Source organism: Perissodus microlepis, chromosome 7, assembly GCF_051167445.1.
Source record: "Perissodus microlepis isolate ML-2025 ecotype Zambia chromosome 7, ASM5116744v1, whole genome shotgun sequence".
NCBI classification, from domain to species: Eukaryota; Metazoa; Chordata; class Actinopteri; order Cichliformes; family Cichlidae; genus Perissodus; species Perissodus microlepis.
Window position 1 is genome coordinate 19,121,856 of NC_140467.1, and position 26,329 is coordinate 19,148,184.

Below are 26,329 nucleotides of genomic sequence, written 5' to 3' on the forward strand. Positions count from 1 at the left end.
CACACACTGTCCTACCAGTCCTCTGCAGCAGAGGTGCAGACCACACCCCTGCCACATACCTCCAGCACCCAACTAAGGCCAGAGAGCCATCCGGGCGACCCTACCACCCACGAGAGGGAGAGGGAGAGGAAATCAGCCATGACCACCTTGAAATGAAAAGACTGGAGAGCGAGATACCACTGGGTGATTAAGTAGATCCCAGTGGGGATTCAAGATGGCGTCTGTGTGTGTGGCTTGCCGTCAGCTGTTACCTGTTTTGATTCTACTAACCCTGCTTATATCTGTTTTTCTGAACAATGTCTCTACTCTTTTGGTGTATGATTTCCAATCGCTATTAACCATCCGAGCCACTGTTGATGGGCAGTATCATATGGCCCCAGGAGGTGAGGATTACCGAGTCCCACCTGTGGTAGAAACCGTACCACTGTTTCTCCGCCGTTATCCACCTAGCCTTCCCCTCAGGAAGAAATCCTACAGAAGGCGAGGGAAACGGGGTGGAATACTGGTAAAACTCAGAAACTGCGTCGCTACTTACACGGCAGCCTCGGACAGCAAGTTGTTCATCTCCTGGAATCGGCACCCGTTCCCGATTCCAGGGAGCATTCCAGAGATGATATCCAGCATTCCAGGGAAAATATCCAGCTTCCACGGTATCCTTCCCCACGTCTTCGGAGGGGTGAAGTGGATTACCAGAATCTTTGCCCTCTGGATCGATCATTCGAGCCCACGGTGAATACTACATTAGCTAAACTGGCCCTGGTTAACGCCAGGTCGTTGGCTAAAAAGTCATCCTGAATGACTTTTTTACCACTCGCAATTTGGACTTTCTCCTGGTGACTGAAATGTGGCTCACCTTGGGTGACTTTAGCTCGTTTTCTGAACTTTCTGCTACTACCTCAATTCACCCCGAACCACGGGCCGGGGCGGCGGATTAGCCACTGTTTATAAAAACTGTTTCAACTGTCGTCAGTTACCAGCAGACGCCTACAGCAGCTTTAAACTGCAGTTATTTGAAATTTGTTTGTCTACTCTTGTGCCATGGGCGCTAGTGTATCGACCTCCGAAATATAATAAGGACTTCATACAAGACTTTTCTGAATTCTTGACAAGAATTTTACCAAGTTATGACAGTATTTTAACCCTTTAAGACCTACCATAGAACCAAGTCCGCCAGAGCTTACTTTATATTTTTACATGCTGTAGTGCCATTTTTGGGAGCATTTCAAGTTGCTATACATCAATACAACTGTTATAGCCCATATTTTAATAATATGTATGCATTAAGTCCATAGTAACTACATTAATTGCAAAAAAGTGCAATAAACTACAAAAAAATTGAAAATCGTTTTTGTTTTTTTTACATATATTTCTACTTGGAGAAATTTAAGAGGCTTATCCCTCAAAACTTTAAATACAAAAAAGTTGCAAAAAATAGTTTACAACAACAGGAAATTTATTTTGAGTGTCTTCATAGTTTTATTTTTGAGATACACCAATTTTTATATACTGCAGGAAAAACGAAAAACAATCCTATGATGCAAATTTGCAAAGAAAACAGCATGTGCATCAAAATAAACTATTTCCAGCAGTGCAATTCGAGTTCTAAGCATCCCAGAAACTATTCAGAAAAGCATAAAGTCAAACATGACTTATAAAAACACCAGTATATGCTCTTAAGGCCTACAAGTAAAAAACTACATTTTCCGCGAAAATGACGTCACTTCCGGTTTCGGGCAGGAAATGGTGGACATGCGATCGTTCGTGCTGACGTCTATTTCAATGTGGGAAGTGTTACGAACAGCTGATCAGATCGGCAAAGCTGTTTCTGGAATATTATGTTTTGTTCCCGCAAGCGCTTTTTATGCAATTTTTGCAAAGCTTTATGTGGAAGGAAACCGTGACTTAGGACAAGCTGATGGCATAAGATGTAAGTACAACTCCTCCGGTTTCATATGCAAAAAAAATTATTGCGCTAGCTTATGCGGTTGCAGTGCTACCGGGATTTAAAAATAGTTACGCAAAAAAGAGCGTGCCCGCTCCGACCGGCTTCAAAGGGTTAATTGTGGGGGATTTTAACATTCACGTTTTCTGCCCAAACACTCCATTGGCCAGTGACTTTTTTAATCTGATAGATTCTTTTAATCTTGTTCAGTCAGTTAACAGCCCAACATGTGAACGTGGTCATACTTTGGATTTGGTCCTATCTTGTGGCCTGTCACGTCTTGACATTGAAATCTGTCACATAATTTTTTCTGACCACATACCTGTAGTATTTGAGTTTCCTCTCTTAGGTCAGCCCATCAAATCAGATGTGCCTAAATACAGATCTCATATGATTAACTCAAATACTTCAGATCGCTTCGCTTGTTTGCATAAAAATTTAAATCTTGCATTACTTGCAAATAGGCCCACCCATTTAACTATTGACAACCTACTCTCGCTTTTTAACCCAACTTGTTTGGAAGTACTTGATTCTATTGCTCCTTTCACCACTAGGTATCTAAAACCCAAAACTCAACCATAGTTGAATAATGATACAAGAAAACATAGACAAGTCTGCAGAAAAGCAAAACGAAAGTGGAAAAAACACCGATTACAGGTATCATTTGAGACTCAGAGAATCCTTGTCAGATTACCAGAAAGCCGTTAACCCTTTAAAGCCGGTCGGAGCGGGCACGCTCCGTTTTGCGAAACTATTTTTAAATCCCGGTAGCACTGCAACCACGTAAGCTAGCGCAATCATTTTTTTGCACATGAAACCGGAGGAGTTGTACTTACATCTTATGCCATCAGCTTGTCCCAGATCACAGTTTCCTTCCACATATAGCTTTGCAAAAATTGCATGAAAGCACTTGCAGCAACAAAAACATAATATTCCAGAAACGCGCTTTGCCGATCCGATCAGCTGTTCGTCACACTTCCTACGTCCATCAGCGCAAACTATTGCATGTCCGCCATGACCTGCCTGAAACCGGAAGTGACGTCATTTTGCGGAAATGTAGTTTTTACCATCTGGGCCTTATGAGCCTATACTGGTGGGGTTTTTTTTGATTGATTGATCCGAGCATTCGCATCTTTCATGCAATGGAGCCATTGCAGTGGGGTATGGTCTGAACAGAGGCCTGCATACTATGCCAGCTACTTGGTTGTGGCGTTACCTGTATGCTTGGCCTGCTAGCATGTAATGGATTGTCTCAGGGGCATCGTTACACCGCCTGCACCTGGGGTCTTGCCAGATGTGATAGACCCCAGCTTTTATTGATCTTGTGCTTAGAGCTTGTTCCTTTGCTGCCATGACTAGGTCCTCTGTGCTGTCTCGGTACATTTTATACATATCCCTGTACATTCTATATATATCTCAGTACATTTTTTATCTGTTCGAATTTCGGTTGCTTATGTATATGGGACTACTTTTGTTTAGATCTACCTTGCTATAAGAGCTGTGTAACACCCAAATTTCTTTTTTTTTTTTTTTTTTTTTTGTTGTCCCGTTTGGATCTTTACCCATCAGAATTGTTGTCTTAAGGCCAAGAAAGATGCCAAGCGGATTTATTTTACCAAGTGGATCATCATGGCCTTGCCATATTGGTCCATGTGATTGACCTTTATTATAATTATGTATTTATTTTATTTTCAGTTGCTACAAACGGGACAGACATGACTGGGGGATAGGACAGGGAGAAAGAATGAAAGAAAGAGAGGGAGAGAAAGAAAAACAGAGGGGAGAAGAGACAGTGAGAAAGGGGGGAAGAAAGAAAGAAAAACAAACAAAACACCTGGATCACCTGTATGGAGGAAAAAAAACAGAAGAGAAAGCAAACAAAAAAAGAGCAACATAATAAATACAGCACCATCACAATAAACTAGCTAGCAGTAGATAACAGTAGATACTAAATATTAAACAATATTGTGCAGCACGCAAGATAGACAGCGCACAATGTGCTTTGAGGCAGCAGCCAAGAAAGGTGTAGTCCGCGTCTGTGAACACCCGTGTGTACACCTGTGTGCATACCTGTGTGGATCAGCATGCTTGTATTCCAAAGGTTTCTCCATGTAACGATCTGCTAGGGAGTGTGGGGAGCCATAGCCCCATCCCCCAGGGCATGAAGCAGGTATGGAGGAGATCCAGGCCCCAGACATCCAGAGGCCCCAGAGTACGAGGACCCGATGAGGACCACCAAAAGGGGGGGAACCGTGCCACCCTCCTGGGAAGAGCTGGGTAGAGCCCCAAACGAGAGGTCACCCAGCAGCTACGGAGCAGAGGCCAGAGGGGGTTGCAGTGGCGTGCCCGCGGGCTCTGCCGGCAGCCAGCTGTGCCAGAGAGGACCGAGCTTCAGGCCCAGAGGCCAGAGGCCTGAGGGCACCCCACCCCCCGGAAGGGGCCCAGCCGGGCCACAGGCACCAGGCCCCGCCAATCGGCCACCAGGTGTGAGCCCGTACATACATGAGCACCCAGCCCCAGTCGACAAGAACCACCAACACACCAACGTCTGAGGGCATCAGCCACCGGCAGGGAGTGTGGTGAGGGGAGATAGGCCTCCGTACTTTGGAGGGCCTGAGATGTACCCAGAGAGGTTGAGTCTAAGACCCAACCTGACATATAGACACAGACGAACAGGCGTACGCGGACACAAACGTGCATTCCCACCCCCATATACACAACCAAATACTCGGCACTCACCCAACATGTAGACAGACACAAATAGACACTGCACAGACAGTCACACTCCCCAAACATACTCTATATCCCAGGTCCAGGTACCCCCGCCCCCAGAGGGGCAAGCCGCACCTAGACCCAGGAGATGTAACCCTTCTCTCTGGGGTGGAGGCAAGCGGACCACCTCCTTATCTGCAGTAGCAGGGAGGCCCCGCATCCCAGACCCCAATCTGACGGCCAGCACCTCCTCCCAGCCCCCCAGCCCTGACGGCTAACAGAACCGGGGTGAGTGAAGACCCCAAACCTCCCTACACCCGCTCATATGTAGTGTTGCTGTGTGCTGTTCTAAAGTGCATTTAAAACACAGGAGAGCATGGTTCCTGCTTCCTATCAGAGAGCAGCATGGCTCCTCCCGAAAACCCTTAGTGTCTATATGCATTTAAAATTGAGGGTAGGGCACCAGTGCCAGAGGTGGGTTGGAATACACCGACCATCCTCTGGATGCTGTAAAACGTGCCCACCCCCAAGGCCCTATATGTATGTGTTATGTGAGAGTGTGAGTAATGTGGATGTCTAGGTTGCAGAATAAAATTGAGGCACAGGCAGCCAGAAGGGGACAGAGGGGGAGTGCCTCCCCTGCACCTTGGTGACATACATACAAGACATACAAGACATACAAGAAGCTGCATCCCAAGCCCTGCGTGTGTGGGTGGGTGTGGTAGAGCGGGAATAGGGAGGCAGCTGAGGATGGGGAGGGAAGAAAGGGAGGGGCAAGATGCTGAATTACTTACACCAGACGCCATGAAAAGGTCCTCTTCTCTCTCCCAGGTTCAGTCGATGGGTACTTCTCTGCATACTTTGATTGCATGTCCTATTTTTTTTAAAAAATAGATAAAGTATCGAAATGAGTATAAACTATATGGGTGACTGCCAACAAAGTGCATTCTGAAGTTAGCCAAAAGTCTAAATAATTATCATACCTCAAGAAGCATGTCATTGATGTGCCTGATTCTCACTCCTTTAGCTCCTCCCCTTAATGAAACTACATCCATCAGTTTTGGGGTCCAATGGCCACGTTTAGCCAGATTCAACGCTTACAGTGGTTATTCTCTTGAATTATTTTTTAATCTGTAGATTACACATACAGAAAAATTGCTATAAAAAGCTTTGACCATTATTACAAACGAATGTCAGGCTTTACAAATGTTTTCTTTAAAAGGAACCTGTTATTTTAAAAGTATTACATTTAAATTTACTTAAAACTGATAGTGCAGACAGATAATCCACCAAAATCACAATTTAATATATTTTTAAAATATTAAATGATTTTTATCTATGCACAAATTACTTACATAAAAACTTAAAGACAAGAAGATTCACATAGTCTATGCCTGGATGTTACTACCAAAATAGTAACATTTCTTACATGTGGTAGTACAAAATATTTGCTCAACTGTATGAGAATAACATGAGACACAAATCCACTATTGGTCATAACAAAATTGACTAGCACAAAGGCATTGCTTTAGTAGAAGTGTTATTTGAAAATAAAATGTTACTTACCTTAAAATTTCTTTAACATCTGTCTGCAAATCCACCATCCACATTTAAACATTTTACATGTCTGAGTATTTCTCTCATGATAAAACTGTGGTTATAAAGCATTTATCTAGTGAAACATATATATATGATTTTAATCTTAGTAAGTGCAATGTACAAATTGATACAGTCATGCTCAGGTAATGAAGGTGAAATGATTTAATCAAAATGATAATGTACTGCTGCTGCATTCCAGGTTACAAGCTGCTTATTCATTTGGAAGCTGAAAAAATCAATACATTTAAATCTGAAAACAAGCCACAGACTAGCCTCAGACTTTGAGCTGCTAATTCTCATTCCAGCCATGTCACACTCACTAACAAGTTTGTTGTTTGATCAAGTCATGCAAATAAAGCAGAGATGAGATCCTGGGGCCACCGAACCAGAACACCCTCCACGACTTCTCACTCTGCTGGATGAATATAAATATGGCTACGGTATGGTGAATGGTTACTAAATACTGCAGGTCTCGAAAGAATTTTTCATTTTACCTAAAAATGTAATAAAAGATTTGAAAGAATGTTTTGACCTGTTTTATAGGAATAGGAAAATTGCGCCAGATAGATGTGTGATTACATATTTGTACTCCATTTGATTTCCCCACACCAGAATCCAAAGAGTTATACTTTACTTCATGTCATCAAAGGCATTTCTATAACTGACAAACAATGTAAGCATTCATAGAGCATTCACTTGTCACTCTCCAAACACCGTCTTCTGACAGCGTGGTGCAGCCTGGATCCTGGATGGATTTGTCTGGCTGCCCTTCTGCCCAGCTGGTAAAGGTCAGAGGTCGGTTTTTCATATCAGCTCCAAAGTTTCCCTCTGCTCTTCTATTGCTGACATTAATCCAGACTGTTTTAGGACTGTTTTCAAACACTTCAGTGAGTAAGCTATTCTCTTTATCACTCTGGGGCAAAGCCAGCTCTAATCCTCGCTGGGAGCAGAACTCAACAGCTTGGAAGAAAGAGCCTCTTTCCTTGTTGGACACAAAATATTTTCCATCAACTCCTCGGGCAAAATCGTAGTTTATAACTGAAAAAGAAAGCAGCATAGAAAGAGAAATTGGAATGAACTACTTTTATTTTAAAGAAACCAGCAGAAAAAAGGTTTCGTCTAGTCATTACACACCATGTATCCTTCCATTTAGCTTTATTGCTCAAAGTTCAAATTATTATGTTAAATAATAATCTGAAAGATAATTGAAATTTTAAAAGCAAACAAGGAAACCCCCCAGAGTTATTAATGATGGAGTTACTGTAAAACCTATGTCCTGTTGCTGCTGATGACACTTACCCAGCTCTAACTTGGTTATTGTTTCCTTTAGGGCTCTAATGGTTTGAAGGTCCTGGTCTATGTAACCAAAGAGCTCTAGATCAAACAGATAAAATTATCAGTGTTGTAGTCATTTGGGACCAACATTTCTTTGTGTATGTTTAAGCTAGTTTTTCTCTTTTGAGCTTCAAATCTCTAATCATGCACGGCGTCAACACGTTAGCGCGGTTAGCTCGTTAACGCGTTAGCGCCATCAGCCCCTCACACGGGGCAATCTGCGCTAACTCACTAATGGAGATTTGCCAAGTTAATGCGGTTATGGCGTGAATGCCATTTTAACGGGATTAACGCTGACAGCACTAGTAATCAATTAAAAGTATAGCTAAGATGCACTTTTTCTCAAATACCACATTTCTGTGTCTTTCACATTCCAAAACACATTACACTAAATATCGTTCTAAACCAAGGATCAGGTACCCCAGCATAAACAGAGTAATATAGTGTATGCAGTGAAGTGCCAAGAGGACTGCTGTGAGTAGTGACACTATATAAAACAAAAAATTTGATATTAATAAACCCTACTGATTAAAATGGTAAAAGTAATTTGTATAAATTACATTTAAAATTCTGCATCAAATTTAACAGAGGTTGTTTTTACTTTTGCTCCTGTCAGTCCATTCAATCATCAGAGTCAGCTACTATCACTGCCATTGATATGCCTAGTACAAGTCCTACTACACCCATGCTCGCCTCAATAGATTTTTATTTGGCATAGTCCTTGATTTTAGTACTTGTGTTGGTTTCACCTCAAGTCCAACACCCAGAGACTCTATACTCAAGCGGAAGCAAGGAGATCGAGGACTAGTGAGAACCACTGTCCAGGAGAAGACAACAAAGATCCATGAGTACATCAAAAACATGGCCACAACCAATTATGTGCTTAGTGAATATCTCAGGCAGAAGAGGAGCAAGAAGAGGAAACATCATGGGAGTACAGCCCCCTGTACGGCATTTACAACAGATAGATACAACGAGTGGTTGGACTTAAAGAAAGAAAGTTACAATGGTTAAGGACACTGAATGCTTCTATGGGAATGTTTCATAGCAAAGAAAGTGGTTGGTGCTGCCCTTGTGTGCAAAAATGAAAAATAAAACTTAATAACTAATGAAACTAATAAAAATTGATTTTCACCTGTTCTGCAGTCAGAATCTTTTCCAAATTGTCCAGGAAGTCCAGGTATTCCAGGAAATCCACGTACTCCAGGTAGTCCAGGATTTCCATGTGGTCCATTAACTCCAGTATCTCCTTTAAAGCAGGTATGGAAGTATCAGGTGTAGCCCCATATGTTCAGATATTCACTCACAGCCCAAAGAGGAAAAATTCTCTCACAACGTTAGGAAACTGGTTATACGGAGGTAAAAAGCAGTTAAATACCTTATTATTAATTAATCACTACTCAAATGGGAATTTTAGCTTCACGTCAGCACCAAAAAGAGACCATATTTAATACACTTAACCATATATCTAAGTATAAAGTGTATATAGAAGTATAAATATATTGAGCCTCCACTCTCTGATGTCATAAAATGCTCATTCAGTGTCACTGCCATTCATACTTTGTAGCATAAGCCTCTGTTGATACATCATGAAAACTTATTTGGCTATACAAAAGAATTGTAACAAGCTTTAGATAAAATATAAATAATATCTGGTCAGTAGTCTTGTGGTTTGTAGGATTATTGCTCACCTTTTCGACCTACTGGTCCTGGTACTCCAGGTGGACCAGCTGGTCCAGGAAGTCCGCTGTCTCCTTTGGGACCACGAGGACCTGGATTCTGACTGTACCCAATTGGAGCCACCAGGAAAAGGATACAAAATTGGAGCCATGCCATCATTGTTTAAATGCAGAGCTTAAAGATAAACAAGAAGGTGTTAAAGGTTTTCAAAGTTATTCAGAGATGTTAATTTGTTAAATGGTATTAACATTAAAATATAATAAAAACTCACCAGTATACAAGCAGTTATCCACTAGCTGGGCTGCTTCGTGTGCTGCTTTTAAACAAATACAGCTCAGAACTCAAAGTCAAAAATATATGAGCCACTCGTTGAAGAGGAAATAAAAACCAGGTGAGTATTTGATTGGAAACAAGGCAGAAAAGAGAAAAAAAACTATGAGGCCCAAAGCCTCCCTCTTTGTAACAAAAAAGGTCTGAGAAAGACTAAAGTTTGTATAGACAAACGTCCATTCAAGCAACATCATTTGATAACACTTTATAATAATTACACACTATAAAGGATTAACTAGGTGTTAGTAAGTGCTTTATTTATCAGTTATAAAGTATTGCTCCTCCTTATTATGTAATTTATAAAGTTATATTCAGCTCCAAAGTGTCTTGTAATTTGTTTATTTAAGCTGACTTTACATGTGTGAAAGAACAACATCACTCTTACTATTTTGACTAATTCAGGATAATTTTGGACCTGAACCTGAGTGGGTGCTGAGTTATCTTACTAAAGCTCGGTCACAGACTACAGACCTGAGGAAAGTTGAACTTTAGGAATCAACTAAAGTAATTAAAAACATCCCAGAGACATTTTCGTGCTTATTGGCTTAATATAATGGGCATTTTGTTTATAGTGTTTACAACTGTTCGTGAGGCTCTGTGAAACATTTACTTTTGTGATAATCTCATTCATATTTTATTTTAAATGAAGAAGCTTCGGTATTTTAAAGGTAAGATATCCTGTAGCTCCAACTTCTCTTTCTGTCTTAAACCCCTCTTACCATCTTAGACGCTGTTCCAACTTACGTTGCAATCTTCTGCAAATCTCTGGGGGTTGACATTTACACCTGGCAATATGTTGGTATGTTTTGTATCTCTTTTTGATTTGTCTGTTATTTTTCTGTTGTGAAGATAACCAAGACTTTGTGAGCTACTTGATTTTCATTAATAAATGCTTTATAAGGTAAACATAATAATCAATTTAGATGAAGTCACACAAAATGGTTAAATGACTACCAGTAATTGCCTGAATTAACTATGAATTAAAAAAAAAGTACATAAAATAATAATCAAATAAGTTTTTATAAAATTCTCTATTAATAAATTCACAAAAAATGAGCTCATACCTTAATCTTAATAGTGCATGTAAACTTAATAGTATACATGTAAATACTTTGATCACAGTTATATATTATATATGCATGATACATGAACCTATTAATCAAGAATAAACATTTATATCAGTTTTTTATAAAGGAGGAGTAATGCTTTATAATGTTTTATGAATGATGACTGAAACACTTACTAATACCTTACTAATTCTTAATAGTGTGTCTTTATTATAAATTATATATTTTAATAATGTATATACTCTTATGGTTTTCTGCACTGATGGCTTTGATAGGATTGAATCACTAAGATTGTGCACTTTCAGATGACAGATGATCAAAATGTTTCTTTTTTCAATTAAGCTATTAAACTATTGCTACTGCCTCAGATTCTATTCAGTTACAATTCATTTGTTGTTTTTTATCAATTCATTGTGCATGTTTTCAAATGTGATCAAATTTTAAAGCGAAACAATGAATAGACATTACTTTTTTGAAACCAGGTCAAAATATATTATATTTCTTTGAAATGTATCATGTTGGGATGGTGAGCAGTGGAGCCATAAAGTTGTGCACCATCCAGACCTCTAGCCACCTTCCTGTCTCTGGCCTGGAAAGATAGAAACATACACGTATCCACTTTTTTTTCTTTTTCTTTTAGCATGTCCTGTTTGGTTCAAAAAGAAAGCAATACAATAAACACAACACCATTGCAATAACCTATAACGTGTAATGATAATGGATTGGATTTATATAGCGCTTTTCAAGGCACCCAAATCGCTTTACAATGCCACTATTCATTCACTCTCACATTCACTGACTGACAGAAGCGAGGCTGCCATATCGCGCCATCGGCCCCTCGGGCCAACACCAGTTGGAATGTTGTTGCGCAGCACACAAGACCGACAGCACACAATGTGTTTTGAGGAAGCAGCCAAGAAAGATATAGCTTGTGTCTGTGAGCACCCATGTGTACACCTGTGTGGATGAGCGCGCTTGTATTCAAAAGGTTTCACCATTGAAGATGTGGGGGTCCATAGCCCCGTCTCCCAGACATAGAGGAGACCCAGGCCCCAGACATCCAGAGGTCCGCAAAGCGCGAGAGCCCAAGGAGGACCATGAGAGGGGCAACCATGGGCGACCATGAGAGGGGCAGCTTCCTGTCGGAGAGCAGCAGGTGTCAGCACGGCCCCTCCTGAGAACCCTCAATGTCTACATGCATTTCAAATTGAGAGGTGGGCACCGGCGCCAGAGGCGAGGTTGAATACACAGACCGTCCTCTGGACGCCGTATAGCGTGTCCATGGAAACTCAAAACATCAGATGTCAAGCAAAATCCTCTCATAGTCCCCTGAAAATAAGATTCTTGTCTGTTTTCTTTAAATTGTGTAGCTTATATGTATGGTCTCAGTAAAGCTACTTTTGTGCACTGTCCATAACACTCTCTTACACTCAACCACTTTAATGTCATCTGACAATTTCTGTGTTCCTTTCGCTAAAGTTAGTTACGCATATTTTCTGGAAATATTAACGAACAACAATGCTTCAGATTTATAAAGCCCTTAAGAGAATGATAGTCAGTGAGGTGAGGGACTTGCATGGGTGGCCATTCAAAGACTGGACTCAAAATGAGTTTCTAGGTAAAGAACTCCTTTCAGGGAACCTCACCTACGTTTCTTTTTTGCTATTAGAAGCAGTTTAAAACACAGAAAAAAGAAAACAAACAGGTGTAATTGTGAAACTAAAAAAGTTGTTAAACAAAACTGCAGATCTTGTGATTTCCCTGAGCTCTACGAACTAAAAAATCTGTTAAAATTTCAAACAATGAGCAACATAATTTCCATCCAGGGAATTATTTGATCAGTTTATCAGTGTAGCTTTAAAAATGGCAACATATTACCCACAATATGCCTTATTGCAGCAGCGATACAAAGAGCAGAGACTGAGGTTAGAGCTTATCGCTCTAACAAAAGCAATATCGCAAGCTAAAGGAAAAGTGGAAATTTATAGATTTTTAGTCACACTGAAGTGTTTTACTTTTTTTCCACTTGACTTTTTTTGTAAATTGCCTTTTAGCTTCTAGTTAGCTTCTGATAGTTTACCAAAATATGATGTATGGAGAAAACACTTACAGTTCTGCTTTTAAAATGGCTCATAAGCAACAAACTAAGTAAAAAAAAGAAGGTTACTTCAAAGACTGCTTCAGAACTGCACAAGATTATTTGCCGTTAGCAGGTTGTTAATGCTATCCATCAAGTCTAACAGTCTGCAGTCTATGAACTAATTTCGGCTAACGCCAGCTAGCAATATTAGCTTGGTGGCAAGTAGCCTTCAGTAATAGTAACAAACACAGCAATAGTACATCGAAGATACTGAAGTGGCATATAACCCAGGTAGCTGCCACAACTAAAACAAGGTAGATGCAGTAGGCTAACATTAGTTTTTTAAAAAGAACTAACTTCCAGATGTTTCTTTAGGTTAGAGGTGGAATCTTTTGACACTGAGAGCAGCTTAGTTGCTGGCAAACAGAGTTTGCATTGCATGGTCAGATTTTGCCCATCCCTTTATTCTTTAAATGTGAAGTGCTGTCGGAATTTCCACGTAAGAAATGCATTCCTGCCCATGCACCGCTGGCTCTGTTGTGCTGGCTCTGGGTCCATTGTGTAACTGATGCTACCAAAATTAACAGGACGCTTACATTAGAGCCTCTTATTGTGTGTTTTGTTTGGGTTTCCAGCAATACGTTGAATTACCAAAATTAGAGAGAGGGGATAGCCTAACATATGAAACAGGAAATGACCACCATGTAATCAATTTATTTCAACAAAGTAACTGTATTCTAATTATCACCTTTTTAAACTTTTTAAACACTGGACACAATTAGACAAGGTGGAAGCAATCCTGAATACAATGAACACAGGACAAGGGACTGTCAAAATAAAACAGGAAAGACACAGATATGGAGATGCAAGCTTAACATTGAGTCTGGGGAAGAAACAGTCATTCTGACTGGGGACACAAGAGTAACTAGATGTGGAACACAGGGAAACCATAGTGACAGAAAACTAAAGACTAGAAACTATAAATATAACGTAAGCAGAAAACAGCTAAGAACCAGAAACATGAACGACACTAAATCAAAGAATATCAATCACACCAGAAAACACATAAACCCTGAGTCACAGACCCAGTGTCATGACACTATCTGGGCCCAGGATTCTTAATCTCAAGAGTTTCTATTACATTACAGCTACAATAGCATCCAAATTCTTGTAACAAGCAACATCTGGACACACCTTGAACTTGGGTCTATGGGGTAGTGAAGCTATTAAACTTAACTTGGAGCGCCACCTAGTTTTCTAACAGGCGAAGCACTATGGAGATGAGGAGAATAAAATACTGTTAAAACATGACTATAAAAAAACTAACAATTTTTTATGAAAACAATTATGATGTACTTGATTAATTAGTAAACACGTCTGTCACTGTACAGTTTGTTAACAGTTTTTAACATACTGTAAGGGAGGTTGAATTGCAAAAGGTGGAGGTGGAGGCGGAGACAGCTGTCAAGTTGCGACAGTTGGAACTCCAGCCGGCTTCCCTTCCTGCGACTGCCTCCATTCGGCAGGCAGACATACCGTTTGATGTGGGGAAAAACAGTCATCTGGTTCCGGTGTTCCGCGACAATGAGGTTGACATCTACTTCGAGTCATTTGAGCGAATAGCCACAGCCTTGCACTGGCCACGGGACTCATGGGCCATTTTGCTACAATGTAAGCTGGCAGGTAAGGCTCAGGAAGTTTGTTCCTCGTTGTCAGCTGAGGACAGCCTGGACTATGACAAGCTGAAAAGTGCTATCCTGCAGGCTTATGAGCTGGTCCCAGAGGCTTATAGGCAGCGTTTCCGGGGATTGAAAAGGGGACAGGGTCAGTCCTATCTTGATTTTGCCAGGGAAAAAGGTGTCCTTTTCGATTGGTGGTGTGCGGCCTGCAAAGCTGCTGACCTGGCTTCGATCTGTAAACGAATGCGGACAGAGGAATTTAAGAATGATTAATGGGGTGAATTTTGACATGACATAGCGGGTGGGAAAGTTTATCCTACCCCTGAGGTGACCAACAATCCTGTTGTAGAGCCTGTTTTAGATGCCCTGAGCCAGCATGACCTGACCACTTCATGCAATATGCAGTAATGGCCTTTGGCATGAAAAATGCCCCAGCTACCTTTCAACATTTAATGCAGTTGGTGTTGGGAGATGTGTCCCAGTGCAATGTGTATCTAGATGATGTAGTGCTATACACAGACACATGGGCAGATCATATGTCCCTCCTGAGGACAGTGTTTCAGCGGCTAGCCGAGGCCTCGTTGACCCTCAATCTCACTAAATGCGAGTTTGGTAAGGCAACAGTCACTTACCTAGGTAAGCAGGTGGGGTTTGGACAGGTCCGCCCAGTGGAGGCGAAGATTGCTGCAATCTTAGACTACCCGATTCCAACCACCAAACGGGAACTGAAGCGGTTCCTAGGTATGACCGGATATTACCGGTGCTTCTGTAAGAACTTTTCTCTGGTCGCTAACCAAACTATGTAGTCCAAAGGTGCCTTTTGAATGGTCAGTTGAGTGCCAGCATGCCTTTGAGTCGGCAAAATCCCTCCTGTGCAGCACCCCTGTCTTGGCGGCTCCTAATTTCTCTCGACCCTTCAAGCTAGAGGTCGATGCCAGCGCCACCGGAGCTGGGACTGTCCTACTGCAGGATGATGAGGAGGGTGTGTGCCATCCGGTCTGTTATTTCTCTGTGAAGTTCAAACGCCATCAGCTGAACTACTCTACCATAGAGAAGGAAGCTTTAGCTCTGCTTCTGGCTCTGCAGCATTTTGCAGTGTATGTGGGCTCCAGCTCTTCCCCGGTGACCGTGTTCACAGATCACAATCCCCTCATTTTTCTGAACCGGATGTACAACCACAACCAATGACTGATGCGCTGGGCACTGCTGGCCCAGGATTATAATCTGGTGATCAAACACAAAAAAGGTACTGACAATATAGTAGCTAATGCACTGTCACGCAGCTCACAATTAGGTGTCTTTGTTGTTTTGGTAGAGCTTGAATGTAAGGGGGGGGGGATGTTACATCCTGTGAGGCTGTGGGAGAGTGTGAGTGGGGTGTTTGCCCACTCTCTCCGCCTCCTCCTCCCTTGCCACTCCTACCCCCTCTGTCTCTCTCACTCTCCTCTCTCCCCAGGACACAGCTGCTTTTGATTAACCTCGTTTGCCACCTGGATCCAGTCAGCAATCACCTCTGAGGCTATGTAAGCAGGGGATGAACTGTGAGCGAGGTGTTTTTTTCCCCTTTGTAGCTCTACACGTTTTTCTGCTAGGTTTTGGACAGGCAGCCTCCGTCGACTAGTGAGTAGATGGGCTTGTGGGCCCTGAGATTGTCTCCCCGTGGTGAGGAGTAAAGTAAGAAGTGCCTCCCTTATTTGTTTGGTAGTTTTTTTCTTTTGTTGCTGTGAGGGTTTCCTTTGTTTCTTTGGCATTATTGGTAAAACAGCGTTGCCGGCTCTTTAAGATAAGGTTATTTGTAATAAAACCATATTGTTTGTAATAAAACTATATTATTATAGAACAACTCTGTCTGTTTTCCTTTTCATTCTATTTCCGGACCCATTTGTTACTGGTCCCCTCCCTCACACGCCTAGACCTCTTCGTGGGGACATAACATACCCTTTGAAAAGTAGTTAAATCTAGCTCCTGAATGATGAACTGGGGACTTTATAGGATTTGGCAAAACATCCAGAGCACAAAATATGTTTGAATCAAGTAACAGGTGCTATACATATTCTTCCAAAAACTGCCAAGAGATTCCACAATGCTTTTTGCACACAAAGGATAAAATAGCAAATCAGTGGCAGAATATTTGTACAACCACAAACAATATGTTTTTTGTTTTTTTAGTTCAAATATAATTGGCTATTTTTATAAGACCATATTGGCTCCTGTGTTCCTGTCATACTGAACTGAACTGTTTTACATGACAATAATACTGAAAAAGACTATGGTGCTTTCTAAAAGCTTTTGTGTGTGCGTGTGTGTGTAATAAACAGATTTGCGTTGTTTTGAAAAACAAACAAACCATCAGCTGGAAACTGGAACTGATGTTACAGACTGTGAGTGAAAAATACTTCCAGAGCATGTTAAATCCTCAGTATTTCATCTTTTAAAATTGAATTAAATCTGCTATTAATGAATAATGACGCATCATTGAAGTGCAAGCTTTTTTTTTTTATTTGATGTTTCTGTCCTTGCAGATGTGGAGAGAGACAAAAGCATGCTCCTGTATGTACATGTTTAATAAATAGGTCAGCATAGGAGGCCAAGAAGAGTCCAGTCTATTGCTCTTATGGTCTAACATTCATAATAAAAGTAACAGTCACTGAACAACCCAGTGACTTTTCTCAGTGTCTCATATAAACCATTTCAGTGTCTCATCTTCAACTGCTGGTCTAAACATTCTTCTGTTCTGTCAGAGCACCAGAGCAAATATCTGAACCAGAGCATTGACTCCAATGACAAATTAACCCTGGCTAAAGACTAGTTTCTTTAGTTCTTTAAATATCTGAACCAGAGCACCGACGTTAATGAACAAACTGATTTCTTTAGTCACAATAAAATCATTCATGTGCAAGGATTAGCTACCAAACGTGACTTTCCCCAGCAGGTGACAACTCACCTTAGCTATCTAACAAGGATGTTAGCTACAGAATAGCTTAAAAACACATTTAACTTACCAAAAAAGTGCAGCGGGGCCTCAGGTCCTTGTGTTGGTTTGTCAGTTTTACAGCTAAAAACCACAGTGTGTGTGGTTTTCAAAAATAAACACTGGCCTTCCTCTCAGCTTTGCCACTCTGTTTGCGATTCTTGAACAGAGATGTGCAAGTTTGTCAGTGACTACAGCTGCAAGTCAAAGCTGTTATGATGATGTTGCACTACAATTTTACAGCATTATGGTCATAATTAGAATCAAACTTATGACAAAGGATACCGAAACACCCCTTGATGAGCACCACTAATAATGACACAAAGCGTCTTAGGGAAAATTTTATCTGAGGAGAACTTTTTTAAGGAGCTGTTAGGTTACATCTTTTACATCAGCTAGCACAAAGGAGCTAGTGGATTTGATCTCTAGCTAGAAGCTAGAAAGTGACAGTGTAAGCTTACTGCAGGATGTTGAAGATCACTTAAATTAGCTTTCAGCTGGAACACCTCTGACTCATCATATAGCTGCAACAGTATGAAAGGCAATAATATGAAAATAAACATGTTGCCTAATTGCAACTACAGCAAGAAATTAGCTTCTAGTTATTCCTTCTAACTACACATCAGGCTTTCAGCTAGGTCTGAGTTAGGCCTGTCTCTAAAATAATTATTTTATTTTATTACTTTTATTCTTATGTGTCATTTAAGCTCAAACATCTTTATATTTACTGATTATGTTCTGATCAGTATTGAGCATACTGTGATCAAGAAAATTACATATCAATCATAATTCTGTGTTTAACCCATACAACATTTAACACTATTTTTCTTGCTCAAAAGTATGATGATGGGTCGGCAAAAACACAGTTCTTATCTTCTCAAACTCAGACACAAATAGAAAGGTCAATAATGGATCATGTCTACTGTCGTGTGTTCTTTTTCTCTAGGATAAAGAGAGCTCAGGTTCAGTTCAAGTGTAACAGATTTATTGTATCAAGCAGTTCAAAGAATAATTCATGTACACGGATCTCCTTCCGGTTAGAAAACCACAGTCTACAGCAAACTGCTGTAGCCAACCACCAGAAGAGAGATGCTCCTAACTTAGCGGTGTACACATATTTATAAAAGAGAATGTGCTTCTATCTGATTGGTCAAAAAAGCGTTGCGAAGAGGCCGTGGTTTATACTTTAGCCCCCCTTATTGATGGTCTTCTTCTCCTCCCTCAGTTGCAGCTTTACCTGGGGATGGACACACACACACACACACACACGCACACACTTATCCCTGACCTGTTACCCAGTTTCATGCATCTAAAGTAGCATCTATCTTTGAGAGCTACTGTCTCTTGACCTCGCTTGGGTTACTCCCGCATTCTTTTCACTAAGTCTGCACAAACTTTTCTGTTTATTTTATTCTGAGTGCTCAGTAGTAAAATTAACTATTAAAGTGATCTAAAATTAATTACAGTCCCAATACCATTTGCCAGCACAGGTCTTGTAAACCAAACTTTTCTAGTCCTCACACTATGCACACAAAACTAGAATAGCCTGAATAGAAATTTTCAGTACTCACAGTGCATCTCTCTGCTAACATATTCATCAGACTTATATCTAATCCTTACTAGCAGATAGGGAACAGCTCTGTTTTAGCACTCTGTCCATTTTCAACACATTGTTAACACATAAGGCTGAGTGTCAAGTCCTTTTATTCCCTCAGCTGTGATGGCAAAGGGGAAGGGGAATCAACATACAGATGTGATTCAGGCTTTTCACACCTGAACTTAATAAAAACTAAAATTATATTCTATCAGTGTGAAGCTGTAATCATTATATTTGTCTGTATGTACTGTAATGGGTTCCTGCAGTGATAACTTTGATGTGATTGAATCATTAATGTTATGCACTTTCAGATGTCCGATATGAGCAAAATGTTTTCCTTTCTATTACCACAAGTTGTGGCTTTTAAAAAAACAAACTATTTCACTACTTCAGATTTTGTTCATTTACTACTCATTTGTATTTTTGATCCATTTTAAAGGTGAAACAATAAGTAAATATTACTCTTTTTCAATAGAGTTTATTTTTATTGGTTTGAAGTTTTGTCTGTCCTAGGGACATTTCTTGGTTTGAGAATCCGATCCAATTAAATTTAGAACTGCTGTAGGATTTTCTGTAGCTGCACACGTGACACATTTTCAATTTATACATTTTCTAATCTGAAAATAAAACTTGTCAATAAAGAAATAGAGAAGATTTCCATTTAAGACTGTTGGAAAATGATTTTTATTTCCAGACAATGTGATTTAAAAGTTAAAAAGCTGCAAAATATATTTTAAGTAAAAATGCAAATGTGAACTAATCACAGCAGAAGGCAACTCTAAAATGCTTCTAATGTACATATTATCTAAATCTGTCATAGAGCAAACATATAACTGTCACAAACACAGGGACAGCTAATACTGCGGCGGCAATGTTGAAAGTTTGAGCAGTGGAGCCATAACGTCGTGCACCATCCACATCTCCAGCCATCTTCCTGTCTCTGGCCTGGAAGGAAGAAAGCATTTTATACACTTTAAAACTGTAAACCAACACATGTTCAATGCTTGCTGTAAGACACTTATGTCATTTTGTATTTTATGATTTCCTTTCACTATTATTAGTAAGCCATTTGTTTGGATTGTAGTTTTGCTTGGAGCTGATTGATTTTATGAATATTATTTTCATTTTTGTTGGTTGTTTTACTGACATTTGATATATATTTTTATCTTGTTATCACTTTATTTATGAGTTTATTTTACTGAGCTTTATGATGTACCATATCACTTAACATAATGTTCTGTTAAATATTTTGATTTTTTACATATTTACCTCAGTTAATTTCTGTATACTCCTATTTCATTTAATTGCACACCTCATTTGTATAGTTTTCACGTTTTATCATATTTTACATCAACATTATATCTCTAGATAGATAGATATTCTTTTGTTATAGGTTGTCTTAATATTCTGGCTTCTGTAACACAGGAATTTCACAAAATGTAAGTTCTAAAAAATTAAAATGTTTCACAATAAACTCACCTTGATGGAATTAATGAGAGCTGCAAGCCCAAAGCAGAAAGGATTTGTGTAGACAAAGGAAAAGAGCGACCAGATAATATAGTCGTTGGGGGGCTCTGTGATGACTGGTTGCCCTCTGGTGATGTTCACAGCAATGTGATGGACCACTCCAGGCTGACCAGGGAGTCCACCATAAATCACGCCCTGCAATGGCACGGCTTCAGTCGGGTAAACTTGAGGATACATCGTTCAAACTGTTCTCAGCTCAGCTGCAATGTGGAGAGGATAAAAGTGTGAACAAGAACAAGAGAGTCACCACAAGTTGTGGCTTTTAAAGCTTTTTTGGGTGGACAGGAAGCCCAGGAAAACCTTTACTACAATAGTGTGATTCATCACTACAAAAGAAGTGAGATACTAAGAATGCATGAAACTCTCAAATCTAAATATGAACCTGCAAAGACACCACTGCCAGTAATAAAGCCTTTTAAATTAATAGCACTGCTAGTAATAGTTTAAGAAATAACCTTTATTGACTGAATTTGATATTGTGACTTTTTGGCATTGTGTTTATGAGATGATGAAGCCGTCTTTGCTTAATATTAAAACTTGAAGGGGATAAATAAGTTTTCACAGTACTGTACTTGCACTTTCTTTCCCACTGTTACAAATTTTGCTTGAATCATCAGCTTTGTGTAACAGATGGAAGACATGAGGAAATATGTGCATTCAAGCCAAAATAAGAGTTGGTGTAATTCTCTACATACCTTCTTTAGCACTTGAAATTAGCAAGAAATTAGATAATCCAAAGAAATCAACTGAATCAGACTGTTCAAGAAAATAAATGATCCAAAGTAAGACACTAAGAATGCTGCAAACTGTCACATTTCTAAATGTAAAGCTGCAAAGAAAGCACTGCCAGTTACTAAACCTCTTCTACTAAAAGCATTGCCAGTCAGAGTTTGAGAAATAACCTTTATGTACCGGATTTAAATGTTATTTTGACATTGTGTTCCTGAGATGATGAAACATGAAAAATGAATTTAGTAATCCCCGAATCATTGCTGTATTTTTTTTATTTATTTATTTTTTTAACGCTGAAACATCTTCATTTTTCCAGGTGGAGAGACTAAAAATTTGATGTGTTCAGGGTCAGTTCCAATAAATTTTGTCATGACTCTGATAAAAGTTCTATATTACTAATTTTCTTTAGAGAACTTTTGCTTAAAAATGAAATGACTATATTTTTAAATTGCTAGATTTTATAAAGAGTTAAGCCAAAATCATTCAGAAATATCAATAATGTGCATCTACACACAAAAAACAATTAACAGTTAGTACAAATATATAGATTTAATCTTTTATATTATTTTTTTTGCCTATATATTGTAAATTTGAGAGAATACAATATTAATATCATCAAAACATATGTACCGAATAATATCAATACTGAAAAAAGTCACTGATGAATCTGGAGTTATTCACAAGTTTTGCTGTGTGTTTCATGGGTGCTTTACTATAAAGACATCCCACAAACGTTTCTTGTAAATAAACAAAGATAATGTGCATTCATCCAAAAGTCATTGTGTGGGTTACGTAACCTACCTGACAAAGTGAAATAGGCTAAAAGATCTCAAAAAGCAACACACCATGGCATAATATAAAGAAAAACCAGAGAAACAATGTCATTGATATCTGTCATTCTGGAAAAGGTTACAAAGCCATTTCTAAGGCTTTGGGCACAATAAAAGTAATTATCCACAAATGGAGAAATCTTGAAATACTGGTGAATCTTCCCAGGAGTGGCTGGCCAAACAAATGAACAAGAGTGTATCAAGAAATCATCCAGATCAACAAAAGAACCTGGAACAACATGTAAAGGACTGCCGGCCTCACTTGTCTCAGTAATTCAAGATTCAACAAATGGAAAGAGACTGGGTAAAAACATCACCCATGGGAGAGTTCAAGGAGAAAACCACTGCTGACCAAAAAGAACACAAAGGCTCATCTCATGTTTGCCAAGAACATCTTTCTGATCCCCCAAAACGTTTGGAAAATATTTTGTGAACTGAAAAGTTGACAGTTTTGTAAATTTTGCATCCTGCTACATCTGGCATAAAGGGAACATCATACCAACAGTCAAACATGGTGGTGGTTGTGTGATGGTCTATGGCTGTTTTGCTGCTTCAGGGCCTGGATGACTTGCTGTTTTTGATGGAACCATGAATTGTTCTTTCTTCCAAAAATCTGGAAGAAAAAGACTCAGTCAGTCTCACTTAATGATCTAAAACACACCAGCAAGTTCATCTCTGAATGGCTCAAAAAAAAAGAAAGAAAGAAAAAAATAACAAAATGAAGGTTCTTGCTGCCAAGGGAGGCACAACAAGTTACTGTATAAAGATTAGGGATTACTTAGTCACAGGGAGCGGGTCTGTTTTCCCTTGATAAATGAAACCATCCTTTAAAAACTGCATCATAAGGAACAGCCAGCCTGAGACTCACACATGCAGGTACAAGGGCTTGAGGGAGACAAAAAGAAGAAGAGAGCGAGGGGAATGAGAGAAAGAAAAAAGGATGGCAGATACAAGCAGTTATTCTAACAGCTCAAGAAGAATAAGGGATCAGAGGAGAAACCAACCTTAATGTGAGGATTTATTGATTATTTCTCAGATGTTATTGTGACTCAAATAATTGACATGCAGAAATATCATGACATGTAAAAACTGAAATGAAACCCAACAGACGGGTGAAATGTGACTGCAGAGTATCAAGTGTGTGTGTGTGTGTGTGTGTGTTCATATATGTGTTAAACAGGTAAACCAGTGGTAAAGGGCACAAATGTAAAAGAAAACAATGCAAACATGTCAGTAGCCTAATAGTATTATCACAGTATGGCAAGTAAATAATAAATACATAAATAAAGTTAGTGTAGAACAGAATAGGTGATTTAGGCCTCAGTCACACAAAAGTAAAAATAGGACGACCACCAACTGGTCGCCCGCAGGCTGAGTCTGGTGGGAGGCAACCTGTCTCTGTCAGACTCAGAATGAAAACAACCACTCTTAAACAAGGTCTGCAATTAATTGCCACATAATTTATAAATGCAAATGAATTGCTGACTCTTGCAATCACTTGAATCAGTCTGCCCCATTGTGTGCCAAATTGTGACAGACACAAATTGAAGACACTAAGCTTTTTCACAGTAAAATTTAATGAATATATATCAGTCATACAAATACACGCACACAAAAAAGAAATGCAATGCAATGGTTGGGAAGGACAGTTAAATTCTCACCACAAACCACACAACAGCTGCAAATGCTTCCTGGAACATTAGGTTCCAAAAGCAACGTCCTGTGGTATTATCATACGAATAACATGTTAACAATGCATAGCTTTTCTGGCAATATTTAAATAAATGCTATCACATTCAAATTGTTGGTTATTTGTGTTTAAAAAAAAACAACAAAGCTTACGATTTATAAAAGTGTGTGGCTTTAAGAATGGTAGCATATTTACCCACTATATGCCTGACTGCAGCAGTGATACAAAGAGGAAAGAATGCAACCAGAGTTTATCACTCCAACCAAATTATATCACTTATATAAAATGTGCAAAAGTACAAATGGATCAATGTTTAGTCTCACTGAAGCCTTTTTGTTTTGTTTTTCCTCAATAGTCTTTAAATAAAATAGTCCTAAATAGATTCTGGTAGTTTACCACAGTATGATGTATGAATAAAAAATATGTTTTGAGGGAGGTTTTTTTTTTAACTGTAGTTGTAAAAACCTCCAGAAATTTCTATAGTAGAAAATAAAAAACAGAAACTTTTCTGTCATTTATTGTTATTTCTGTTATTTTTCTGTTATTTGGTTATTGATTAATTAATTTGTATAGTATGATTGGCCCTAAGGGAGGTTAAAAGTACAATTAAAAGTCCAAAATGTATGCTTGTGCTTGTTTGTAGTGAGCAGCAGATCAAAGAGTTATGAGTTATAAATGGCTTCAAGCGCACGTTCAGGCCTGTGAGGCTCATTTAGCCCCTCAGACACTGAGTCGTGGCTCACATTTCTGCATCTCTGCCATTCAAAGACACTTTGACAGATGGAATATGGCACATTTTGTTTCATATTTAATACTGAACTGTAAATTTAGTCTTTTTCAAGGAAGCAATTTTATATTCAGTGTTTTCTTAAAAGTCTTGTTTTATGCATTTACTACTACTAGAGAGAACAAACACGAGGTTTAAGGCCTGGACAAGTTTAAAACTTTTGTCCTCCACAATTAAAAATGTTGAAAATAGGAACAGGCATCACTTTAGCCAGCTCCTAATTGGATCAATTCTGTACTCAGCTTTGCAGTCTTCAGTATCATTGAAAAGCAGCCAGATGCTGCTTATTTCACGTTTTCACTCGTCTCTTACTTTTTCCCGACACGCTTGCATTGAAATCCAGCTCCTCCCTCTCTCTGTGTACCTTGCATGTACCACTACACTTGCTATTTTCGAAGCTCATGCCCCCCCTTCCTTCTTTCACATAATGGTATGATCCCAGTCTGCTGTTTCATGTGATTGGCCGCATGGTCTTCTCAGGAGATTGAAAAGATTTGGCATGAGCCCCCGCATCCTCAGGACCTTCTATCACTGTGCCATTGAGAGCATCCTCACTGGATGCGTCACCACCTGGTATGGCAATAACAACTGCAAAGCTCTCCAGAGAGTAGTGCGGTGTTGTGAAAGGATAATTGGAGGTGAGCTTCCCTCCCTCCAGGACATCTACAGGAAGCGGTGCCTGAGGAAAGCGGGGAGGATCATCAAGGACTCCAGTCACCCCAGCCATAAACTGTTCAGACTACTTCCATCGGGAAGGAGGTTCTGCAGCATCCGGTCCCGTACCAGCAGACTGAGAGACAGCTTTTTCCATCAGGCCATCAGACTGCTGAACACTTCATAGACACCTCACCTTCACTACTGGAACTTCAACATTATGCACTACATACTGTACATTAATGCCACTGTTTTGCACATGTCTCAACCAACTCTGAATATTTTTATATATTTTATTTTATTGTTTACTCTATTTAATTTGTAAAATATGTATACACACACACACGTAGAAAAACATATTTAGTATACACATCCAGTAATGCATATACTATTATATATTGTACATATATTTATTAGTCTCAGATTTAGCCATTCTTATATTTTGCTTGTTTTACGTTATTGTATTTTTGCACAACTCTGTTGCTTGTGAAGCTCGCACACAAGAATTTCACTCGCATGTACTGTACCAATGTACCTGCACATGTGATGTGACAATAAAAGTGATTTGATTTGATTTGATTTGGTGTGACCATCAAAATAGAATCCATCCCTTGCCTGCATGGATTCTCAGCAGGGCTGAGATATTGGGGCCAGATATAATTGTATTTATATGTCTGCAAAGTGTGTTGTAGTAACATTACAACACCTCTTCATCCAAATCCTTGTAACAAGAAATATATGGAGACACCTTGAACTTGAGCTTAGTCACTTGGTAACTCAACACCAATTAGTTCACACTTCTGTATGTTCTCAGTACAACTACAATGAAACATGTCTAAGAACTAAGTTTAAATTCAGCTGCCTGAACTGCAATAGTGCATTTCGCCATGGTAGCTGGCCACATGGGCCCTAAAGGGGCACTTAATAGTTTTCCCACAGCTTATGATGGTTCATCTCTGGGTAGAAGACTTGATCCAAGACAGAGAACAAGGAAGATACAGATTTCTTCTGTTGTGGAAGCATGCAGTACTTTAAGAAGATTGAAATGGTTGAACTAGAAATGTACCAGCCTGCTCAAAGGTTGGTACATTTACCAATTTATACATTTTAAAATTTA

At 39.4% G+C, this 26,329-nt stretch overlaps 1 protein-coding gene and 1 pseudogene across 1 annotated transcript; both read right to left on the minus strand.

Moving 5' to 3' along the window:
- Positions 1 to 6,908: 6,908 nt before the first annotated feature.
- Positions 6,909 to 9,427, minus strand: LOC146382963 (phospholipase A2 inhibitor subunit B-like). Its single transcript, XM_084932534.1, has 4 exons — positions 9,280 to 9,427; positions 8,724 to 8,837; positions 7,553 to 7,627; positions 6,909 to 7,291 (listed from the first exon to the last, which is right to left on the minus strand). The coding sequence occupies exons 1-4, from the start codon at positions 9,425 to 9,427 to the stop codon at positions 6,909 to 6,911; spliced, it is 720 nt and encodes a 239-aa protein (XP_084788660.1).
- A 10,366-nt stretch (positions 9,428 to 19,793) lies between these two features.
- On the minus strand, positions 19,794 to 20,696 carry LOC146382964 (dispanin subfamily A member 2b pseudogene; annotated as a pseudogene).
- Between the last annotated feature and the right edge of the window lie 5,633 nt (positions 20,697 to 26,329).

Coding starts and splice junctions, on each gene's coding strand:
- LOC146382963 (XM_084932534.1), bottom strand. CDS start 9,427: ATGATGGCATGGCTCCAATTTTGTATCCTTTTCCTGGTGGCTCCAATT. Junction 8,838..9,279: donor AGGACCAGTAGGTCGAAAAG/GTGAGCAATAAT, acceptor CCTGCTTTAAAG/GAGATACTGGAGTTAATGGA. Junction 7,628..8,723: donor AGATTCTGACTGCAGAACAG/GTGAAAATCAAT, acceptor TGTTTGATCTAG/AGCTCTTTGGTTACATAGAC.